We start from the raw sequence: 18544 nt of genomic DNA, 5'->3' as shown, positions 1-18544 counted from the left end.
CGAGAAAGGCCAGTTTGAGTGAGACAGCTTTTTTTTTTCCCTTCTCTCGCTCGCTCTCTCCCCTTTCCTTCTCCTCGCAGCTCAATGCCAAGAAATGGGCGGTGCCTGGATGCCAGGCTCCATCCGAACGAGACACCCAAGGCCAAGGGAGGCTGGCACAAAGGCAGGCTGGCAGGAATTCCTGCACTGGGAGCCGCGCGCCTGCGGGACGAGCCCGTCACCTCCCAAAAAATCAACCTCCGACACCGCCCGCTCCGGAAAGTTGCCCCGTCAGGCTCAAAAACGCCCCATGAGGCTCAAGCACATGGCGAAAAAAAAGGACAAGGGGAGGGAAAAAACTCCCAAGACCCCTCTTTGCATCGATGCAGGTTAAACAAAAGGCCTGGGGAGGTGGATTATTTTTTTTCCGCCCTCCCCATGCTCCTTTTCCCGCCTTCCCATCCCTCTCCTCCCTCCTCTTGTCCTCCATCGTTGTCTCCCTCGCACGCCGCCCCGGCGTCCAGGCAGAAATGAGCCCTTGGCTCCCTCCTTCCTGGTTTTAGCACGACAGGAGGTGGTGGGTCCTTGAATAGGAACACACACACCCAACGGGAGAGGGACCCAATGGGGGCAGAAAAAAAAGAGGACAAAATATATATGTGTACATACAAACAACAACCCACCCGCCATGGAGGACGGTTGGGAGCAGTTGCTGCCCAGGGTGGCAGATTGGGGGTGGTTTGGGTGCCAGGGGGTATTTTTGGCCTTATTTTGTTGCTGCCCAAGCACCTGGGTCGTGCCGATTGTAAAAGGGAGTCACGGCGGGTTGGGAAAGGGAGCGGAGGGGGGGCAGCTGGGGTTGGTAGCGCTGCTGGGGAGATGCCAAAAAACCAAAACAAAACACGTTTTCATTTTGTCTGCACCAGCCTGGGCGCAGGCGAGCGCGGGAGAGAGGGAGGGAGAGGGAGGCGCACGCCAACAGAAAGCCGCCGTGCTCAGACGCGGGCCTGCGGCCACGTCCCTCCGCGGCCGCCCCAGCAGCCGTTCCCGCTCCCTCGTCCCCCTCTCCCTGCCCACCCGGCTTCGCCTGCCAAGTCCGAGTTGGCACGGCTCCCCCGGCTGCGCCGAACAAAGCCGTCACCCATCCCCGAGCCGGCGCTGACAGTAAGCAAAGTGACAGGCGCATCTTCCGCATGTTAATCCAAACGGCAAGAAGGCGAGCGAGCGGCAGAGGCCCCCCCCGTGCCATGCACACACACCCCCCCGCCACCGAGCCACCCACCCCACCCTTGGCACCCGACAGCCCCGGTGGCCTCGTGCGGGGATGGCGAGGCCCCCGCCGGCGGGAGCACCGAAGGCTCCTCGTCGGCGAGGCTTAAACCGAGCCGAAGCCCCGCTCGGCGGGCAAACGAGGCCACTCGGCATCTGCTGTACCTGTTCCCGCTGCCTTCATCTCGCCTTGGAACCGTGACAAGAGCGCACTCGCCTCTGGTGGGCTCTCAAAGCCGCGGGTCTGTAACCCTTTGCAGGAAGTTGGCACCGATCCCAGGTAGGACTTTACTCCCCGGCTCTCGCTCTCTCTCCCCCCACCTCCGCCTCCTGCTCCCTCCCCTCCGCTCCCCCACCCATGCTGTCCCTTGGGCCCCTCTTGCGTCCCCCAAAACACCACCCGGCCCCCGTTCCCCCTGCGCTGCTCACCCGCCTCGTTGGCCGGGGGTAGCGTGGGGGGCGGCCGACGGCTGCTGGGCGCCCACCGAGCCCTCGTGCCCACCGCCCTTGCACACATACCCTGGAAGGATGACCTGGGCAAGACAGAGAACAACAACTTCCTGCTCCGGCTCCCTAAAACGCCTGTTTCCACGCAGGGGTTAGGCAGCGCGGCGAGACGGGGGGAGCTGGGAGGAGGTTTGGGGGTTTGTCGTCATTGAACCAGGCTTTTTTTCTTTTCCTCTTTTTTTTTTTTTTGGCTTTTTTCTTCTTTTTTCCCCTTTTTTTTAGTCTTTTTTCTATTTTTTCCTGCCTTTTTTCATTTTTTTTGTGCCTTTTTTTTTTTTGAAACATATATTTTTGCCCTGCAGTCCAAACCCAATGTGAAGGGAAAGGAGGGGAAGAGAAATCAAATGGGAAGAGAATAGCTCCAAGTCGGCAGGACAATGCACGGGAAACGGGGAGATTAGCGTAGCTCTCGAAATCCATCACGCCCGCCCTGTTTCTGAACCGTTCGCCCCCGCGCCTCGTCTTTTTTAATTCTCCCAGCTCCTGAATTATTCCAGTCCACGAGCGGGAGGGGAGCGCACAGTCCGGAGTCCCTCAGAGCTGCCAAGAGCATTGCAACAGGAAAGAAAGGAAGCGGGAGAGGGAGAGCCAGGCAGAGCCCTCACAATCGAGCAGCGAGAAGAGCAAGGAAAAATTAACATCCAATTAGTGCCGTGTTTAACGAGGGAGACAGAGGCGGCTGTTGTTTTATTGCCCTGTTCTTTTCAGGCACATCTGACAGGCAGCAGGGAAGGCACCCCTGCTCTGAGTGACGTCATCATATTTTATTTTTTAATTATTTCCCCCCCCCTCCCCCGTCTTTCCTCCTCTAAGTTTCGCACAGACGATCTCGGCAACTCGGCCAGGGAAATTTGGGACTTTCTCACATCCAAGCCACCGGCTCCCCCCTCCACCTCCAGCCTCCCCCCCATCCACCGACAGCAACCACGGAAAAACAACAGCGCCAACCCACCCCAAAGTCTTTGTTCTTCCAAAAACAGAAGAAAAAAAGGAGGAAAGAAAAAACATCAGCGTTGGGATGAGAGCTGGAGAGAGCCTGGAGGAGGTTTCTCCGCGTGCGCGTCCGAGTGTGTGCGTGCGGCGCTCGGTCCCTCTCCCGTCCCTCTCCCCAGACGCTCGCTCGCCTTGTAAAACTTTGCTGCATGTGACGCTGCTCCGGCCTCCTCTGGCAGCCTGACAAGAGCCGCCCGGCCGCAGAGCGCAGGCGGCTTTTCAGGGAGAAACTCCATTGCGAGGGATGGGAGCATTCACATGTCTGCAGCGAGGGGCAGCGCCTCGAGCCAGGGCCGCAGTCACAGCGATGGCCACCCTCGCCATGCCAGCCCGACCTGGGGTCACAACAGGGGGAGAGGGGCTGAGTTTAAAGCTGGGGAGACTCTGCCCCTCGTGTTTCTCCCCTGGGATGTGGGGCCCAGCACGGTGTAAGTGCCGAGGGAGGTGTGCAGGGGTCACGGTGGCTGCAGGGAAAGGAGTCTGACCTTGTGCTGACCTTGTGCTGCCACCTCTTCCCCAAAAGACCCAGATCCCCTCAAGGTGGGATAAATACCACCAGCTCCTCCTGAGAGCTCTGCCCAGGAGGGAACAGAGCAGCTCAGTTTAGGGGGATTTGAGGGAGTTTACCCTAAAAAAAAGCCCACAGCAGGCAAGCAGGAGCATGGAAAGCAGCTTCCCCACATCCTTCCCATCCTCTTACCAGCCGTGAGTGACGGACAGAGCTGTCACTGTCAGCGTGGCAGGTCAGGCCGCTGTGCCGAGCTTTGCTCCTGTGCTCTCTGCGGCCTCTTCTCCTTGTTTCCCGACGGGATTTCCCTTATCCAGGGGGAATCCACAAGGACCTGGCTCCTCTGTAATTCCCCATTTCGAGTGAAGGCCATCCCAGGGGATGGGGCTGTGTGAAGACAGGGACAGGTCCAGGGCCACCACACTGCTAGTGCCTGGGTCCAGTCCAAGTCCCACCCTGAGCATTTCCTGGCACCAGCCAGCCCCTCCACCCCGGCAGCAGGATCTCCTCTGTGAGGGTTATTTTTTTACATAGAAATATATTTTTTTTAAGGAATGATTTGCCTACGTGGAGCTCAGCGCTGCGGGAGAACAGAGCAAACAGCCTTATCGAGGGCAGCTGTGCCACAGGGCACTTCCTCATGCGTGGCTGCAAGATGGGGCCCTCCATGGCTGTGGGGGAGGGCTGGCAGCCCTTGGCCTTCCCACTGACCAGACACCAGGCACCATCCAGGCATCAGGAGGGCTCTCTGGGATGTTCCCTCCCGGCTCCATGGCAGGAGAGCGGCACGGCCAGGAGGGGGTTTGGACTGAACTGAAGGGTCTTCAGCAGGACGGCTCTGCAGGGGAAAGGAGAGGATGGAACATTGGCTCTGAGCTCAGCTGCACTTCGCTGGTCACAAAGGCTCATCTTGCTGCTTTCCAGATCCTGCCAGACTCGAGCATCCATGCCCAGTGGAGACACAGACCAGCCTTGACCTGAGATTCCCTCTCCTGGCTGCTGTCGCTGCCTCCCTTCTCCCCCAGGCAGCTGGGAGCAGATGAGGCCAAAGTCCCAGCAATCTCAGTTCTCCACTGGAGGCTGATAAACGGTGTGGGCATGGAACAGCAGCAATCCCCACCCAGCCTGGCTTTGTGCAGAAGAGTCAATATTTAAACCAGAGGTTGTTTCCTGGGCAGACAGGGGAGCGCCAGCGGGACAAACCCCGGCTCCATCCCGGGCGCCAGACCCAAACCTCCTCCTCCCAACCACATGTTCCACCCTGGATCCCCCCATTCCTGTGGGATCCCCCCCTTCAGCTGGGACACCTGAGCACCAGCTGCAGGGCCAGGCACTGACTAATGAGTAGCAATTTAAGGGAGAGGGATGCCCAGCCAGGGTTTGGGTTGTCTCCTTGCCTGCTCCTGGGGCAGACATTTGTCCTTGTGGTGGGACCCCTCAAATGAAGAATGGGACAAGAAGAATCAGGGATAGAAAGAGGAGGTGAGAAAATATTCAATCATTCTAAGAATGGCAGCCCCTTGCTTCAAGGTAAGGCAGTGCAGTGAAAGTTTTGAAACCTGGTTTTCATTTAAATTGAGCAAAAACTACAGTCAACTGTTGGGTTTTCAGCCAAGTTTGTGGGCCCTGATGAACTGGGCAGAAATTAATGGCAGGATGCATCCACTGGTGCAGCTTTAGGTAAATCCCTTAGGTAAATTCCTTAGGTAAATTCCTCAAAGGACAGGAAATAGCACTTTTCCCTGCAGTGGCTGCAGAGGCTGTCAGGAAGTTTGACAGGCATGTGAGCAGCAGAAGGTGGCTTTAATTTGGAGGGCAAGGGTTCCTGAGCAGGTGCTGTGTGACCTGGCAGGTGCAATGGCCTGTGTGGGAGCAGGTCATAAAACAAGGTGATTAAAGGGAAGGATGGAGCTGTGAGGGGGAAGATGGAATGGCTGAGCCCACCTCACCAGTCTGAGAGAGGCAAAGGGTCTCCATCACCCCTTTCCAGAAGACCTCAGGATCAATTTTAACTCCAAAAACCTAATTGCACATATGTTGCTTCAAGCACCCAAGCCCTCTGCTGCCTCCACCCTCACTCGAGGTGCACCCACTGCAGTTTGCTCAGCCTAAATGTGCCCACCTTCCATGGAGGTGAGGAAAATCAGGGGGAATCTGAGTTTTAAACAGCTGGTTTAGCCCCTGATTTGTAGAAAAGACCAAAGGAAGTGCCTGTCTTAAACTGAAACCTTCCCTGAGGGAGCACATTATACAGGGGAAAATACAATCACCCAAAAAACCAAACCACCCAATAGTTGTTTTATAACTGTATTTTGGAGCATAATTAAATCATCTTTGAAATCACTCTGGTGTTAGGGAACAGGTCCATGCATTATTTAACTGTAACACAAACTGGGAGCAAGGGAGGACAGACAGGACTGACTTCACAACACTGAAGGGAGCTGGGTGGGGGCTGCCATTCCCAGCACACACCACCACTGTCCTGCAAGCCCTGCCTGGGGTGTGCATCAACCCTGCCTGCTGGAGAAAAAAACCCCTGTGATAGCAGGTCCCCAGAGGACCAGGATGAGATGTGACCCCAGCTGCTGCTGCTGCTGCAGCACGTGGGAACCTGCTCAAGGAATGCTAAACCTCTTCCCAGGGAGTGCAGCATCACCTCTGTGCAAAAGACTGCTTCGTGGGGAACTGAAATGGGGGAAATCTGCCTGGCTGCCAGCACAGCACAGACTGGTGCAAAGAAACTCTTCTCTGGGGAGCTGAGCATCAATCCTGCCCTGGTGCCACTGGTGAGCTCTGCTACACACAGAGCCAGCCGTGCTCCACTGAGGAGCCTTCGACCCTGATGCCTCACCAGCTTTTGGCCAGCTCAAGGTGTATCCCTTCATTGCAGACAGCCCTGGACAGGGCTCTCAGATCCCAGCAGCTCCCACTCCATCAGCAACAGGAGCCCAGCAGGGCTCGTGGTGCTGCTGGAGATGCCCCTCAGTGCAGCCAGGCCAGTCCAACCCAGCACCCACCTCCCCCAGAGAGTGTGCAGGCTGCCTGCCCAGCCCACAGCTCTGCTGGGCGTATCCCACAGCCCATTCCCTCAGCTGAAATCCTGCCCAAAGCAGCACCACTGGCAGCACACGTCCCTTCTCAAGGGCTCTCTCCATGTCCACATCCCATTGCTGCCCTGAGTTGGGCTGGACCCATCTCTTTGGGACTCTTCTGTTCTTTGCAGTGGGACTCTGTTTCCCTTCCCTATTTTGATCCTATAATTTCCTTTTCATGCCTGTGGGAGGTGTTCCTGGGTGATCAGGTACTCTCAAACCTTAAATATGGATGCCACGTTGATCTTGCCCAGGATGAGCTACCTGCCAGGCAAAAGTGCTCTCTCCACAGAGGATGAGGCAGGAGGCTGTCACCTGGCATAACCTTCCTAGGGAGGTGACCTTGGATCTCCTGCTGCTTTTCAGCCCAGGCAGAACAAAGCAGTCTTTTGTCCCTGCAGCTCATGGCTGGCTCCTTTAGTGCCTGGGCATTTTCTGGATTCCTGGACTTCCCCAGCAACTCCAGAGCTACAGCCTGGACCAAAGAGACAACAGCTTTCTGCTCTCTCTGCTATACATCCCAGTTGAGACAGCCACAAGGATGGAGCTTTGGTGCAGCTGGAGCCTGAGCCAGGTGTCCAGAAGTCTGTTCCTGGCCTTGCTGGAGAGGAGGTGTCAGTTCTGGCACCATGGACTTTGGATCAGAAAATAGAAATATACAGATACTGAAACAAGCTTGGGGTTTCTTGAGGAGTCCAGGTTGATGAGCTGTCCCTGCCGAGGCATCAGTCGATGGGGAAGGCGGCTGGGATGGGCGCCCTGCGGAACAGCAGGCTGGAGCCACGGAACAGCTGCCCCTGAGGAGGAGAGCCCAGGGTCAGGGCAGCCTGAGACCTGCCCAGGGAACTGCAGCTGTTGTAGCAGGGCCCCACTCCATGCCCGTGGCAGGGCTGCAAGGGTTGGGCACCCTGGGCTGCTCTGCAGGACAAAGTGAGGTTCCAGCCCTGTGCGTGCTGGAGTTGAGCATTTCCCCCAGGGGTGACAGATGCAGAGGGGCACAGACTCTGCTGTGTGCAATGCAAGGGATAAAAGCTCACAGGCTGCAAGCTCGGGGTGTGCAATGGGCAGAGCAGCACTGCCATGCTGGTACCAGTGCCAGAACTGGAGGGACAGAAGGAGCCTACAGAGCACGGCAAGGATGCAGCACAGGCACTTTTGGAGGATGCTGGAGACTTGGGAAAGGAGCAGAGGGAGCCCAAAGCCCCGTGTGTGCCCTGCTCCCTCACCTGAGCACTGAGGTACCTCCAGCAGTGGATCCAGGATGCAAAGGCGGGAGCGTAAGGAGGGAGGCCGGCTCGCAACCTGCGCGGCAACAGGGAACAGCTGAGGTGGATGTGTCACCTTACCCCCACAGGTAACACAAGAGCAGCAGGAAGTGTGAATGAGGACACGGGGACAGTGTCCACACCGGGCTGGCAGCCAAGTGACAGCTCGTTATTTACAATGCAGCAGATCTGTAATTTAATTACCCCTGGAGTGCACAAACAAGGAGCGTTACCTGGAGACTTTGAGAGTCCAGGACCGTATCTACACCTTCAAAAGCCAGCAGATACTGAGAAAACATGGCACCAGACCTGGATCCCCTTCCCATGAGCAAAAATGCAGAACACTTGCAGCAGTGCGATTGGGAAGGCAAGCTTGGTCCTGCTCCTGTCTGCTGCCATGGCTGCCATAAGAGCTCTGCTTCCCTCGTGCTGCTCCCTGGAGCCAGCACTGTCCCTTTGATCCCTGTGCCTCCAGCTCAGCTCAGACCACCACAACTCTCCCGATTTCTCACCACCTGAGCTTTTCTGCTGCTCGTGTCTGTGCCCTCTGATCTAAAATTATAAGCAACCTGGGACAGGAAACGAGCCAGCTCTGCGAGGTGCCACAGAGTTTACGGGGCTGGAGGAAAGCTTTACGGTCGTTAGCAGCCCATTCAGACAACAAGGGGCTGCAAGAAAGGAAGGGAAAGCTTTAGATCTCAGTGTGAAGGACATACCCACAGTTGTTCACTGCCATGAGATCTCCCACGAGAAGGAACGGGTAGGTCAGCATGCTCACAGCGATCTGAAAGCACAGAAAACCAGCAGCCTCTCTAACGCTCCCCGTGTCAAAAACGCTATTTCCAGCTTTTGCATGTTAGCAGAGTTATCCTTGGATAAGGGATGTCAAGTACAGACCAGCTTGTGTCCCCAGAGCACGAGCTGTCAGCCCAGAGGTGGCAGGAGGAGGGGAAGGGACATGGCAGCTGCCAACATACCCCCATCACGAACTTGGTGTAGCTCCGGATCACCGAGGCCTGGCTGAACTGCAGAGAGAAACCAAAGGCGTTGTGGAGCAGGGGGATGACACCAGGCTGGCACTGCCATTATGTGACACTCCCTGAGCCTGAGGCGAGGGGCAAGGGAGGAGGCAGAAAGCAACAAAGAGCAGCTGCGTTCCAGCTGGGAGTCTGGGAAGGCATCTGGGGAACTGTGATCCCCCAAAGTGCAGGTGAAACACAGCCCTGAGCAGACACAGAGCCCCCAGCACACTCACATGGACATCCCCAAAGCCTGGGGTCTGTATAAAATCAGCCCCTTCCCACTGCAGGTGCTTGGTCCAGACCCCAAGCCCTCCCTCAGGCACTTCCACTCACGTTGTCGTCCACAGCGTAGGTGTTGATGAAGTGAGCCAGGAGGTTGCAGCACCAGAGGAAGATGACATCCCCCAGGACGTGAGGGACTAACCCACTGAAAGGGCAAAAAGAGGGGTGTGAGGTGCAGGAGGGTCCCAGTGCCACCTCCTGAGATGCCCAGCCCTCCTTCCTTCCACCAGCTCAAAGGAACTCTACTCCCCCAAAATGAAATTTTTACTTTGGGAGGAACTGAAAAGGGAGATGTCAGGGAAGAGCTCTCAGCCTTCAAATTTGGTACTACGCTTGCTGCTCTGGCTGGAAAGGTTTTGGGATCTGTTTTTTGGGCATGACTCAGTTCCCCTTGTTCTATCCCAAATCCCTTCTTGGCCCAACTCCTGCTGAGAAACCCAAGTGAGAGATGAAGTGGTTTCCATTTCTGAAGATGCTCTTTTGGATGCAGAATGAGTTCATCTCTTTGTGGAATCTCCCTTCTTTTAGAAATCAAAAATGAGAGGGGTTGTCCCTGCACAACTTGCTCCACTGAGAAGTGGGAGTAACTGGGGGAACACTGATTTTTCCCAGTCCCTGCTGCCCCCAGGAGCAGTTCTTTGGTTAATGCCTCCCACTGACACACTGGAGCTCCCAGCAGCACCAGCACTGCCAGCTCTTGCAGTTCTAAAACTTTAACAAAATACTCCAGAGGGTTTCTCCAGTTTGTTGGTGCTTCTGCAGCATCTGCTGCAGCAGGGCAGGGTTTCCTGCTTTTGCAGGGGTTGTTCCACTGCAAAAGGATGCAGGTGTGTGTCAAACCTGTGTTTCACCAGCAGATGTGGTCAGCTCTGAAAAGGAGTCTGTCAAGAGCCACAGCAGTGTTTGCTGAGCTGGAAAAAGCCACCTCCAGGCACCTCCAGGCACTTTAACTGAGTCTTTTGTTTCTTCCCAACATCACACTGCCTCATCAGAGCAAGGGACCAGTTTGTTTCCTGCTGTGGCTGCTGCAGCAGCAGAGTAGCAACTGGGACTGCTTTTGGGAACAACCTGTGCATTGTTAAGGCCCCAGCAGCCCTGGGGATGCAGCTGAGGTCTCAGGGGCCAGGCACAGCAAAAACCTTGAACAGAAGATTCACTGGCTTCAAAGATGTGATACATGAGAGCAGCAGACAGGACAAAGAAATCAAAGCTCTCTGGCCCCAAAGAGATGTTCTGCTTTGTGTTTGGCTTTCAGCCTTTGTAAAAACCATCCTTTCTCTAACTCAAAGTTAAGTCTGAAGCTCCTGAGCTGCTGCAGATACAACAGAGCCTAATAAATTCCAGAAGCAAAGGGCTGGGCCAGGACAGCCCCATAAGGAAAACCTCACCCAACTGTTGATAGGGAGTCAGACTGTTTATTCCACTTCCAATAAGGATCCCATCCCTTTCTCCCCTCCAAAGTAATGACAGCTGCTGGCCCTGAGCTGGATAACTGGAAACCAGGGGTCTGAGAGCTGCACAAAGGAACTAAAAAAAGCCAACAAGCCAAAGGCATCAGGCCTGAAAACCCCTCCTGGAATTCCAGCACTGTCTTTACAACTATTGACATAAAAAAAGTGAGTGCTACCTGTTGAGATGTCCAAGATCTGAACTGGGAATATTTTTAGAAGATGATGAAAAGCTGGAATAGCAGCAGGCAGAGGGGGAAGCCTGAATGATGCACAGTAATGTGACCCAACAGCAGAAACCCCAGTGCAAGGGACCTGGGACAAGTCAACCTTGAGCTGACCATGCCCAGCAGCTTTGGAGCTCAGGGAACACCTTCCTGGGCTGGCAGGAGCCTGTTGCAGATATTAGGGGAAGGGAGATAAATCCATCCTTGAAAAGTCTTTATCTGTAGCCAGGCACACACCCAGAGTGTGTGCCACTGTTATAAGGCCACAAGAAACAAGTGCACTGCCATGATTTTAGGGCAGTGGATGTGCTGGGATTGCACCAGGGCTGAGAGGACAAAACCAGCAGTTTGGTCCTTCAGATGCAGTTTGTGCTCCCCTCACAGCAGTGGGATTTCCTAACAGGATTATAGAGCATGTAGAACTTCAGAGCCCACCTGAAACAATTTGGGTTGTGTTAAAACCTTTCCTGAGAACCATCAAGTTTCATTAGGCTACCAGCAGTGTTTATTTTATGTGGATGGAAGGGAATGTGGTGGCTTCTTTCAGATCACTTCCCTGGGAGGTGGAGGGCTGTGAGCAGCCTGCTCCAGCCATGCCCCACTCACAGGGACCATCCCAGAGCATCCTGTATTTAGTGGAGCAGATGTGGAGCTGCACAGCTCAGCTGAGAAGCTGTGAGCTGCCACAGGAAGAAGCAGTGACACTCAGTGGGTGGGGTCTCTGCAGACCCCTGGCCATTTCCCCTTGGGGAAGGACAGGGTGAGACCCCCTGTGATTGCTTTCCTCTTCCTGATGCATTCAGGTTTCATCTGGAGGCCCATATTTTGTGACTGCAGAGCCAAAGGCATCCTGGAAACTCCTACTGAAATTCCAGAGCTGCCTTTACTATTATTGACATAATGAAGTGAGTTATCTCCCTACCATGAGCAGAGACAGCAGGTGGTTCTGCTTTTATGTAGATGTGAAAAAGAAAGGCAGGAAGCATTAATTAAGGGTTCAAGCAAAAAGGTGTCCACTACACTTCCATTTCAGTGATGCACCAATTTGCCACACTCTGTAAGCAGCTGGAAACACCTTTCAGCTCCTCCTGGTCCAGGCACCACCACACTCCAAGCACACAGGTAAACCTGCTCATTACAAACACCCACGGTGCTCTGCAGAGGAATATGCTGCTTATCCAGGCCCGGGCTTTCATTTCAACAAGGGAACTTATTGTTGCACTTGATCTTGGTGCCTGTTGCACAAACAAATGCTTTAAATGGCCCTTCACTGAAACACAAAGAAGCACCTAGGGAAAAAAGAAAGATAAGAAAAACACAGCTTCCTCTGGGCTCTAGGTTTGATTGAAGATAAGATCTGGGGCAAACTTAATGGTCAAACTGGAGTGCTGTCAAAGGCACAGATTTAATCGTGGGAGTGATGTGGGAGTCCCTTGGTCAGACAAGGTTTCAGCTCAGTGTGACTCCAGCTGGGGGTGGCAGAGGTGCTGGGAGAGCCATCAGTGCCTTCAGGCTATGGGAGAAAGTATTTAAACAACAATTCACTTACACAAAGAATCCCAGGACCCCTTCTTCCTTAAATATCCTGCCAATGGCACTGAACACACCGCTGCCAAGAAAGGAAAAGAGCTGTGAGTGTGCAGAGTTGTTCCACTTCTGCCCTGTGCAGCTTCATACACATCCTGCAGCCCTCAGCCATCATTCCAGCAGAAGGCAGCTCGTTCTGCCTATTCTCCTCAGACCAGGCAGGTTTGAGGGAAGGAAGGTCATGTGTGTGCTCTGTCAGTCTGCAGTGACACCCAGCAGAACACCCAACCTGCACACAACTGTTCAATGCTGAAGGTACAAGAGCTCTGTGAGGCTTTGTGAGTGGGTAAAGGTGTTGTGTGATATGGTTTGATTTGGCTGATTCTAAGCCCAAGAACCCTGTCTGCCTCTGGGAACTCGAGCTGGCTGTTGTGAGCTGACTGCAATCCTGTCTAGTGTGCCTCCACATTGCTCCACAGGCAGTTTTGCCCTGCAGAGAGGCAGCTGGTACTGCAAAAGGCTTGGAAAAATTTTACATACTAAGCAGGGCAGCAGCAAAGCTTTGTGTTATCCACTCTGCCTCCCTGCTGCCTTCCTTTTCCATTAATAGCCAAAGGAAAAGCAGGAGACTCGCTGTGTGATCAGCAAGGGGTCATACAGCCCCAAACAGGCACAAGGTGGAACAGAGGCACATCAGGGACAGAGCCAGCCTTCCCACATCCCTTCAAGCCCCAGTCACCCACCCTCTAAGCACAGCTCAGATTTTCAGTCTCTCAAGCCTCCTGGATAACCCTATTCTCCATGGCATGGGAGTCACCATCAAGTTTCATTAGGCTACCAGCAGTGTTTATTTTATATGGATGGAAGGGAATGTGGTGGCTTCTCTCAGATCATTTCCCTGGGAGGTGGAGGGTTGTAAGCAGCCTGCTCCAGCCATGCCCCACTCACAGGGACCATCCCTGAGCATCCTATATTTGATCTGGGGTCAGTACCTGGCACCCCTGACCCCAGACCCTTCCCAGCTGCAGCCACTCACCTGTATTTGACTTCCCGGCCTACGAACTGGACCATGCAGCGCATGGAGATCACTGGGAGGAAAGAAACACAGGGCTGATAGACAAACAAATCCAGTTTGGGTTGTATTGGATGTGAAGGAATATGAAACATGACCCTTCTGCTCTCCCTCAACTCACAGCATCTCCAGCTCCTCTCAGTGGTCATCAGCACTGCAAGACTCATTAGAAACTGGGGCCTTTCCTGAGCCTGTAAGTGGTGGGAAGGATTTCAGAGGATCACAGAGAGGTTTGGGTTGGAAGGGATCTATCAGGTCCCTATCTTTTTCCAAAAGATCTATCTTTTCCAAACCCCCTGGCATAGGCAGGGACACCTTCCACTCTCCCAGGTTGCTCCAAGCCCTGTCCCACCTGGCCTTGGACACTTCCAGGGATGTGACAGCCACACCTTCTCCTGGCAACCTGTGCCAGGGCCTCCCCACCCTCACAGAGAAGATTTCTTCCCAATATCCCATCTAACCCAGCTGTCCAGCAGTAGGAAGCCATTCCCTGTGTCCTGTGTCTCCATGCCCTCATCCAAAGTCCCTCTCCACCTTTCCTGGAGCCCCTTTAGGCACTGGAAGGCTGCTACTGGCCCTAACGCCAACGGGATCTCTAGGACAAGGTCCTGGATGAGTGGCAAGAGAGAAACTCATTGCTCAGCTGTGTTAGTGCCTGAAGGCAAACCCCAGCTTCAGCCTCATATGATAGAGAAGTATCATAAGAATCCTCCCCCTGAGTGTGCAGGGTTTGGGGTGATGCCCAGTCTGGAGGGGGCTGCCAGCCAGGGCACAGGACTCACCGTGCAGAGGGTGTGAGACAACGCGGGACACACACTGCATCATCATCTCGTGGGATGTCTGGGAAGGGAGGAGAAAACACCTCTGAGAAAAGCTGTGCTGCCCTTCCTGCATGGCCCAGGCCCTTTCCCTCAGTGTGGGGAAACACATTTTGGGTCCTTCTTTTGAGATCTGTTCTTGTGGTGAACCTCTACTCCTGTGAATTATTTAATGGATAGACACAGAATGGCCACTGATAGACAAACAAATCCACAAACTTCTCACCCCAGTTTCTCTCACCCACGTCCCCAGGGATGTCCCCAGCCACTCATGAATGGGCAATATCCACTTCTCACCTCTCTGACCACTTTCCTAAGTGAAGTTTTCACATCATCCTTGTTAGACACGTGCTCCATGTCTTCCAGTGGAAAAGCCTGAGTGGAGAAGGAAGCAATATGGTCAGAACTGATGGAGATGCTGACCCACAATGTCTGAGGACAGGGGGCAACCACAAAAAGCTGTGCTCTAGATGCAAGGACAAGACAAACAGACAAGAAGGAACACAGGAGAAGGAAGGATGGAAAGTAAAATAGAGGAATAGAGGAGTCACAAAACTGCTGACAGAGGATACAAGGCATGGGGACACCAAATCAAATTAAAAAGGTTTATAAATTAAAAAATGCTTTGTGGATAAGGGCACTGGAGGACTATTCCCTTAGGAGATGGAGAGGGATGGGTGCATCAGTCCTCCTGTGCAGCCCTTGCTGCAGTAGCACTGACCCTGCAGGTGACTAATGGAGAGAGAAGCCGACCTTTACCTTCTTCACACTCCCCCTGGTGACGGTTGATAAAGTGCTTGAGATGAGGCGAGGAGTCAGGCCACGGAAGAGGCCTCTCTTCCCATCCACCTCCACGATGTGTCTGGCTGGGTGGGACAACACCAGGCTGCTGTCAGTCAGGAAGGGGACAGTGCATGCAGAGCACCCCAAACAGCCCCAGGGTTCAGCTGAAACCACACCAGGTTCAGCTGAGCATGGCAGCCATGGCCCCACAGTAAGTGATTTATTGTAACAGTCCTAAAGAAACTTCATGTGGAGGACAAGAATTCTTACTCTGTCATCTGCCTAATGTGGAAGGACAGCTCCAATATTTTGGGCTATTTTTTGTCTTTTGATGGTTTTGCTCACCTGAAAGGGCTCCAAGGCAGTTGGGACTGAAGCAGGCAGGGGGATCATCCCATGTGCTCTGTGCTGTCACCTCCTCCCTCTGCCCCAGGAAGGTCTGACTCGGGGTTCATGTGGATCTCACAAACCCATGTTCAGTTCCTGCCCCACCATCTTCTCCCAGGCAAACTTCCTCAAGTCTCCAGTTGCAAAAAAAGCCCAGAGATCCCATTTCTCCCACATATAACAAGATGAGATAGAACCCACTATGTGCTGGTGGCTACTGACTGCTCCTGGCCCCTGTCCTGTGCTGTCCAAGCAAAGGCAGGTGGGCTCTGCACCTCTCCATCACCCAACACTGCCCATATCTCTGGAAATTGCATCTTCCAAAGAGCAGCACTAGAGCATTTCCAGCCCTGGGTGTGCCAGATGGGCTTCCAGTGCTCTCATCCTCCTCCTGTGCTGGTTCCATCCCATGAATACCACTGGCTGATTTTGGAATTGGCCCAGGTCAGCTGTCAGGACAGTGCATTCTCCTTCCCCACAGCAAACCTGCTGTGACACCAGGTCACAAAGTATTCACCCACCTCTCCCATGCTGCTCCACCCACAAAAAGAGGAAAATACCAATTTTTTTTTCCTTCTAAACATATTACCTGCCCTTTTCTTGATATTTCTGTCCCTTTAGGGCTCCATCTACAACACAAATGAGCAGGGCAGGGGGCAGGTTATTCCAGGGCTGTTTTGGAGCAGAAGGAAAGTATTTTGCAACCTCCAAAACACACAAAAACTTCCTGCAACAAGCCTACAGCACCTAAAACCCCCCAAAACCCTCCACCATGGTGCAAACCCAGAGTAATGTGCCACAGGAACACGATGCAGCACCAACCCCCCTGTCTCCAGCAACAGGTACATAAATGTGACAGCCTTGCAAGTTGTGGTGGTTTATGCCTCACTGGAGCCTTAGGATGACCCCAAGGGGATGTGGGAGTGCTGCTGGGGGTCAGCTCAGGCTGCCTGGCAGCTCCCAGCCCTGATTCCACAAGGGCAGGACCTCGTGCTAGCAGGGAGGGACAGTCACTCACCGTAGGTGAAGAAGCCAGGCAGGTACAGGACCTTCCTTCCCAGCACATTTCTTCCAATGGTTGGAGGTAGTGGCTCATGGCCAACCTGAGAGAGAAAGCTCGTGAGCAGATCTCTGTTCTGGTGCTCCCAAAGTCCCTGGGATGAACAGAATTGATCCTGCCATCACTCTCAGGCATTCCTTTCCCCTTTTTATGGGGTCCCCAGGTTACAGGGGATCTTCCACCCTCCCATTTTGGGGGGTCTCTGTTACTGAGAGGATCTTGGGGTTCCCTATCACGCCTTATATGGGAGGCCCCATGGCAGAGGGGTAATTTTATAGGGGTTCCCAGACTGCTGGGTGTCCCCATTCCCTGTCACAGGAGAGGTCCCAACACCCCATTACAAAGGAGCCCCCATTGTATGGGGGACCTCACCCCTCCATTATATGGTGTCCCCTCTTCCCTGTATAGAATACACCCATTGTAGAAGGCATCCTCACCCTTCCATTATATAGGATCCCATTTTTATATAGGGTTCACCAATGTATAGCGGACCCCATTCCCTTACATATGGGGCACTCCATTACCCAGATGACCCTCATTCTCTAAGTGCTCAGGGGGTCCCTTATAATGGGGGGCTGCATGTACAGTGACCCCCAGGGCAAGGAGGCCTCCAGAGGGGCAGGAACCAGGAATCCACTTCCACCCGTGACACCGGGGCCCCGATCCCCCATCCCACACAGGGACTGCACCCCATTACACATGGGGGTCCCCCATTCTATAGGTGCCCAAGGCCTCCACAGGGGCACAAACCAGGAATCCACTTCCAGCGTGACACCGGGGTCCCAATCCCCCATCCCACCCCGTTACACATGGGGGTCCCCCATCCTGTAGGTGCCCCCCATTCTGCAGACACCCCCATTGCACAGGGGGTCCCGCTGTAACGGGGGGGCTGGATATAACCCTAGCACACGGGGGTTTCCATGGGGGCACTGCAGGAATCCAGTGCCCCTATGGAAATCCAGTATATCTCCTCCCGTTACACCGGGGTCCCGATGCCCCGTTACCCACAGAAACCCCACCCCGTTAATTACACCGAGGTCCCCCCTTCCATAGGTGCCCCCCGTCCTATAGAGGTCCCCACCGCACAGGGGGCCCCGTTATACCGGGCAGGGCTGTACAGTGACCCCCAGCGCACGGAGGCCTCCATGGGAGCATTATCCAGAAATCCTCCCGTTATCCTGGAGTCGCCACCCCCGTTACTCACGGGACTCCCACCGCACCGTCGCCCTCCCCGCTCTCCCCCCCGAGCGGACCTGCACAAGCAGTTTGACGTAGAGCAGGGGGTGGCTGGCGGCGGCGAGCCCCGCGCCCAGCAGCACGAACAGGCCCTCGGCGCCCTCAGGCCCCGCCGCGTCCGCCGCGCCCCCGCCAGGCGGCGACAGCGGCCCCGGGGGCAGCGCCGCCATGGCTCGCGCGTCACCGGGCCGCGCGCCGGCCGCCACCACCGCGGCGCGGGACGGGGGGGGGACCGCGGCGGGAGGGAGGAACCATTGCAGGGCAGGGGGGGACCCGGCATGAGGGGCGGCGATGGCGGCGGCGGGAGAGGGGCGGGAGAGGTGGAGGGGCCGCGGAAAAAGGAGAAGGATTTTAGGGATTGTGGAGCTGGGTGTTGCCTGACCATGTTTGTGAGCACACGGGAGAGGGGTTTGGGGAAAGGGGAGAGAGAAAAGATAACTCGAGTTAAAGAGAGAGGGAAGGGAAGGGAAGGGAAGGGAAGGGAAGGGAAGGGAAGGGAAGGGAAGGGAAGGGAAGGGAAGGGAAGGGAAGGGAAGGGAAGGGAAGGGAAGGGAAGGGAAGGGAAGGGAAGGGAAGGGAAGGGAAGGGAAGGGAAGGGAAGGGAAGGGAAGGGAAGGGAAGGGAAGGGAAGGGAAAAGGAGAAAAAAGGGGGGAAGGGAAAAGAATGAAGGAGGAAGAGAAGAGAGGAGAAGAGAAAAGAGAAGAGAAGAGAAGAGAAGAGAAGAGAAGAGAAGAGAAGAGAAGAGAAGAGAAGAGAAGAGAAGAGAAGAGAAGAGAAGAGAGAGAAGAGAAGAGAAGAGAAGAGAAGAAAAGAAGAAGCAGGAGAATAAAAAAAGACCCCAAAAATGCAAGGAAAGGAAAAGAAAAGAGGAAAAAGGAACGTGCTGGTTCCAGCATTGCTCTGGCTACTGGGGCACAAGCTCTGGCATGGGTTTCTCACTTGCCGTGCACAGTGTACTGTCTCAGACCTTTCTGGATAAGTGTTGCCCCACCTCCACGTGGCCCCTTCTCCAGCCATGTCTTGTTCTTCCTCAGGGTTATCACCAACAATCCTTTTTTGTTGTTACCA

At 54.5% G+C, this 18544-nt stretch overlaps 1 protein-coding gene and 1 long non-coding RNA gene across 6 annotated transcripts; one reads left to right on the top strand and one right to left on the bottom strand.

Moving 5' to 3' along the window:
- The first annotated feature begins 868 nt into the window (after positions 1–868).
- Positions 869–5599, top strand: LOC132338468 (uncharacterized). The gene is made up of 2 exons (XR_009489454.1): positions 869–1528; positions 3809–5599. It is a non-coding gene; the product is annotated as an uncharacterized LOC132338468 (long non-coding RNA).
- MTCH1 (mitochondrial carrier 1) lies at positions 5551–17875 on the bottom strand. Of its 5 annotated transcripts, none has more exons than XM_059868060.1 (12): positions 17444–17875; positions 16198–16282; positions 14769–14875; positions 14307–14384; positions 13974–14031; positions 13156–13207; positions 12142–12201; positions 8969–9062; positions 8591–8638; positions 8330–8397; positions 7575–7650; positions 7008–7145 (listed from the first exon to the last, which is right to left on the bottom strand). In XM_059868060.1, exons 1-12 carry the CDS (start codon positions 17858–17860, stop codon positions 7074–7076), a joined length of 1215 nt encoding a protein of 404 aa, XP_059724043.1. In that variant the 5' UTR covers positions 17861–17875; the 3' UTR covers positions 7008–7073. The 5 variants fall into 5 exon arrangements, with proteins under 5 accessions (XP_059724042.1, XP_059724044.1, XP_059724045.1 ...); XM_059868064.1 differs by having other exon boundaries at positions 17493–17664; XM_059868059.1 differs by lacking the exon at positions 7575–7650 and having other exon boundaries at positions 5551–7145.
- Positions 17876–18544: the final 669 nt, after the last annotated feature.

Source organism: Haemorhous mexicanus, chromosome 25, assembly GCF_027477595.1.
Source record: "Haemorhous mexicanus isolate bHaeMex1 chromosome 25, bHaeMex1.pri, whole genome shotgun sequence".
In the NCBI taxonomy this organism is placed as follows: domain Eukaryota; kingdom Metazoa; phylum Chordata; class Aves; order Passeriformes; family Fringillidae; genus Haemorhous; species Haemorhous mexicanus.
The sequence above is the reverse complement of the archived record's forward strand: the minus strand, read 5'-3'. Positions and strand labels throughout refer to the sequence as shown.

What these genes read in the sequence shown, in the direction of transcription:
- MTCH1 (XM_059868059.1), bottom strand. Translation starts at nt 17,860, where the DNA reads ATGGTCAGGCAACACCCAGCTCCACAATCCCTAAAATCCTTCTCCTTT. An exon ending in GGCCGGGAAGTCAAATACAG is followed by an intron (nt 12,202 to 13,155) that starts GTGAGTGGCTGC and finishes CTTTCTTGGCAG; the next exon opens with CGGTGTGTTCAGTGCCATTG. An exon ending in ACACCAAGTTCGTGATGGGG is followed by an intron (nt 8,398 to 8,590) that starts GTATGTTGGCAG and finishes CTGTGCTTTCAG; the next exon opens with ATCGCTGTGAGCATGCTGAC.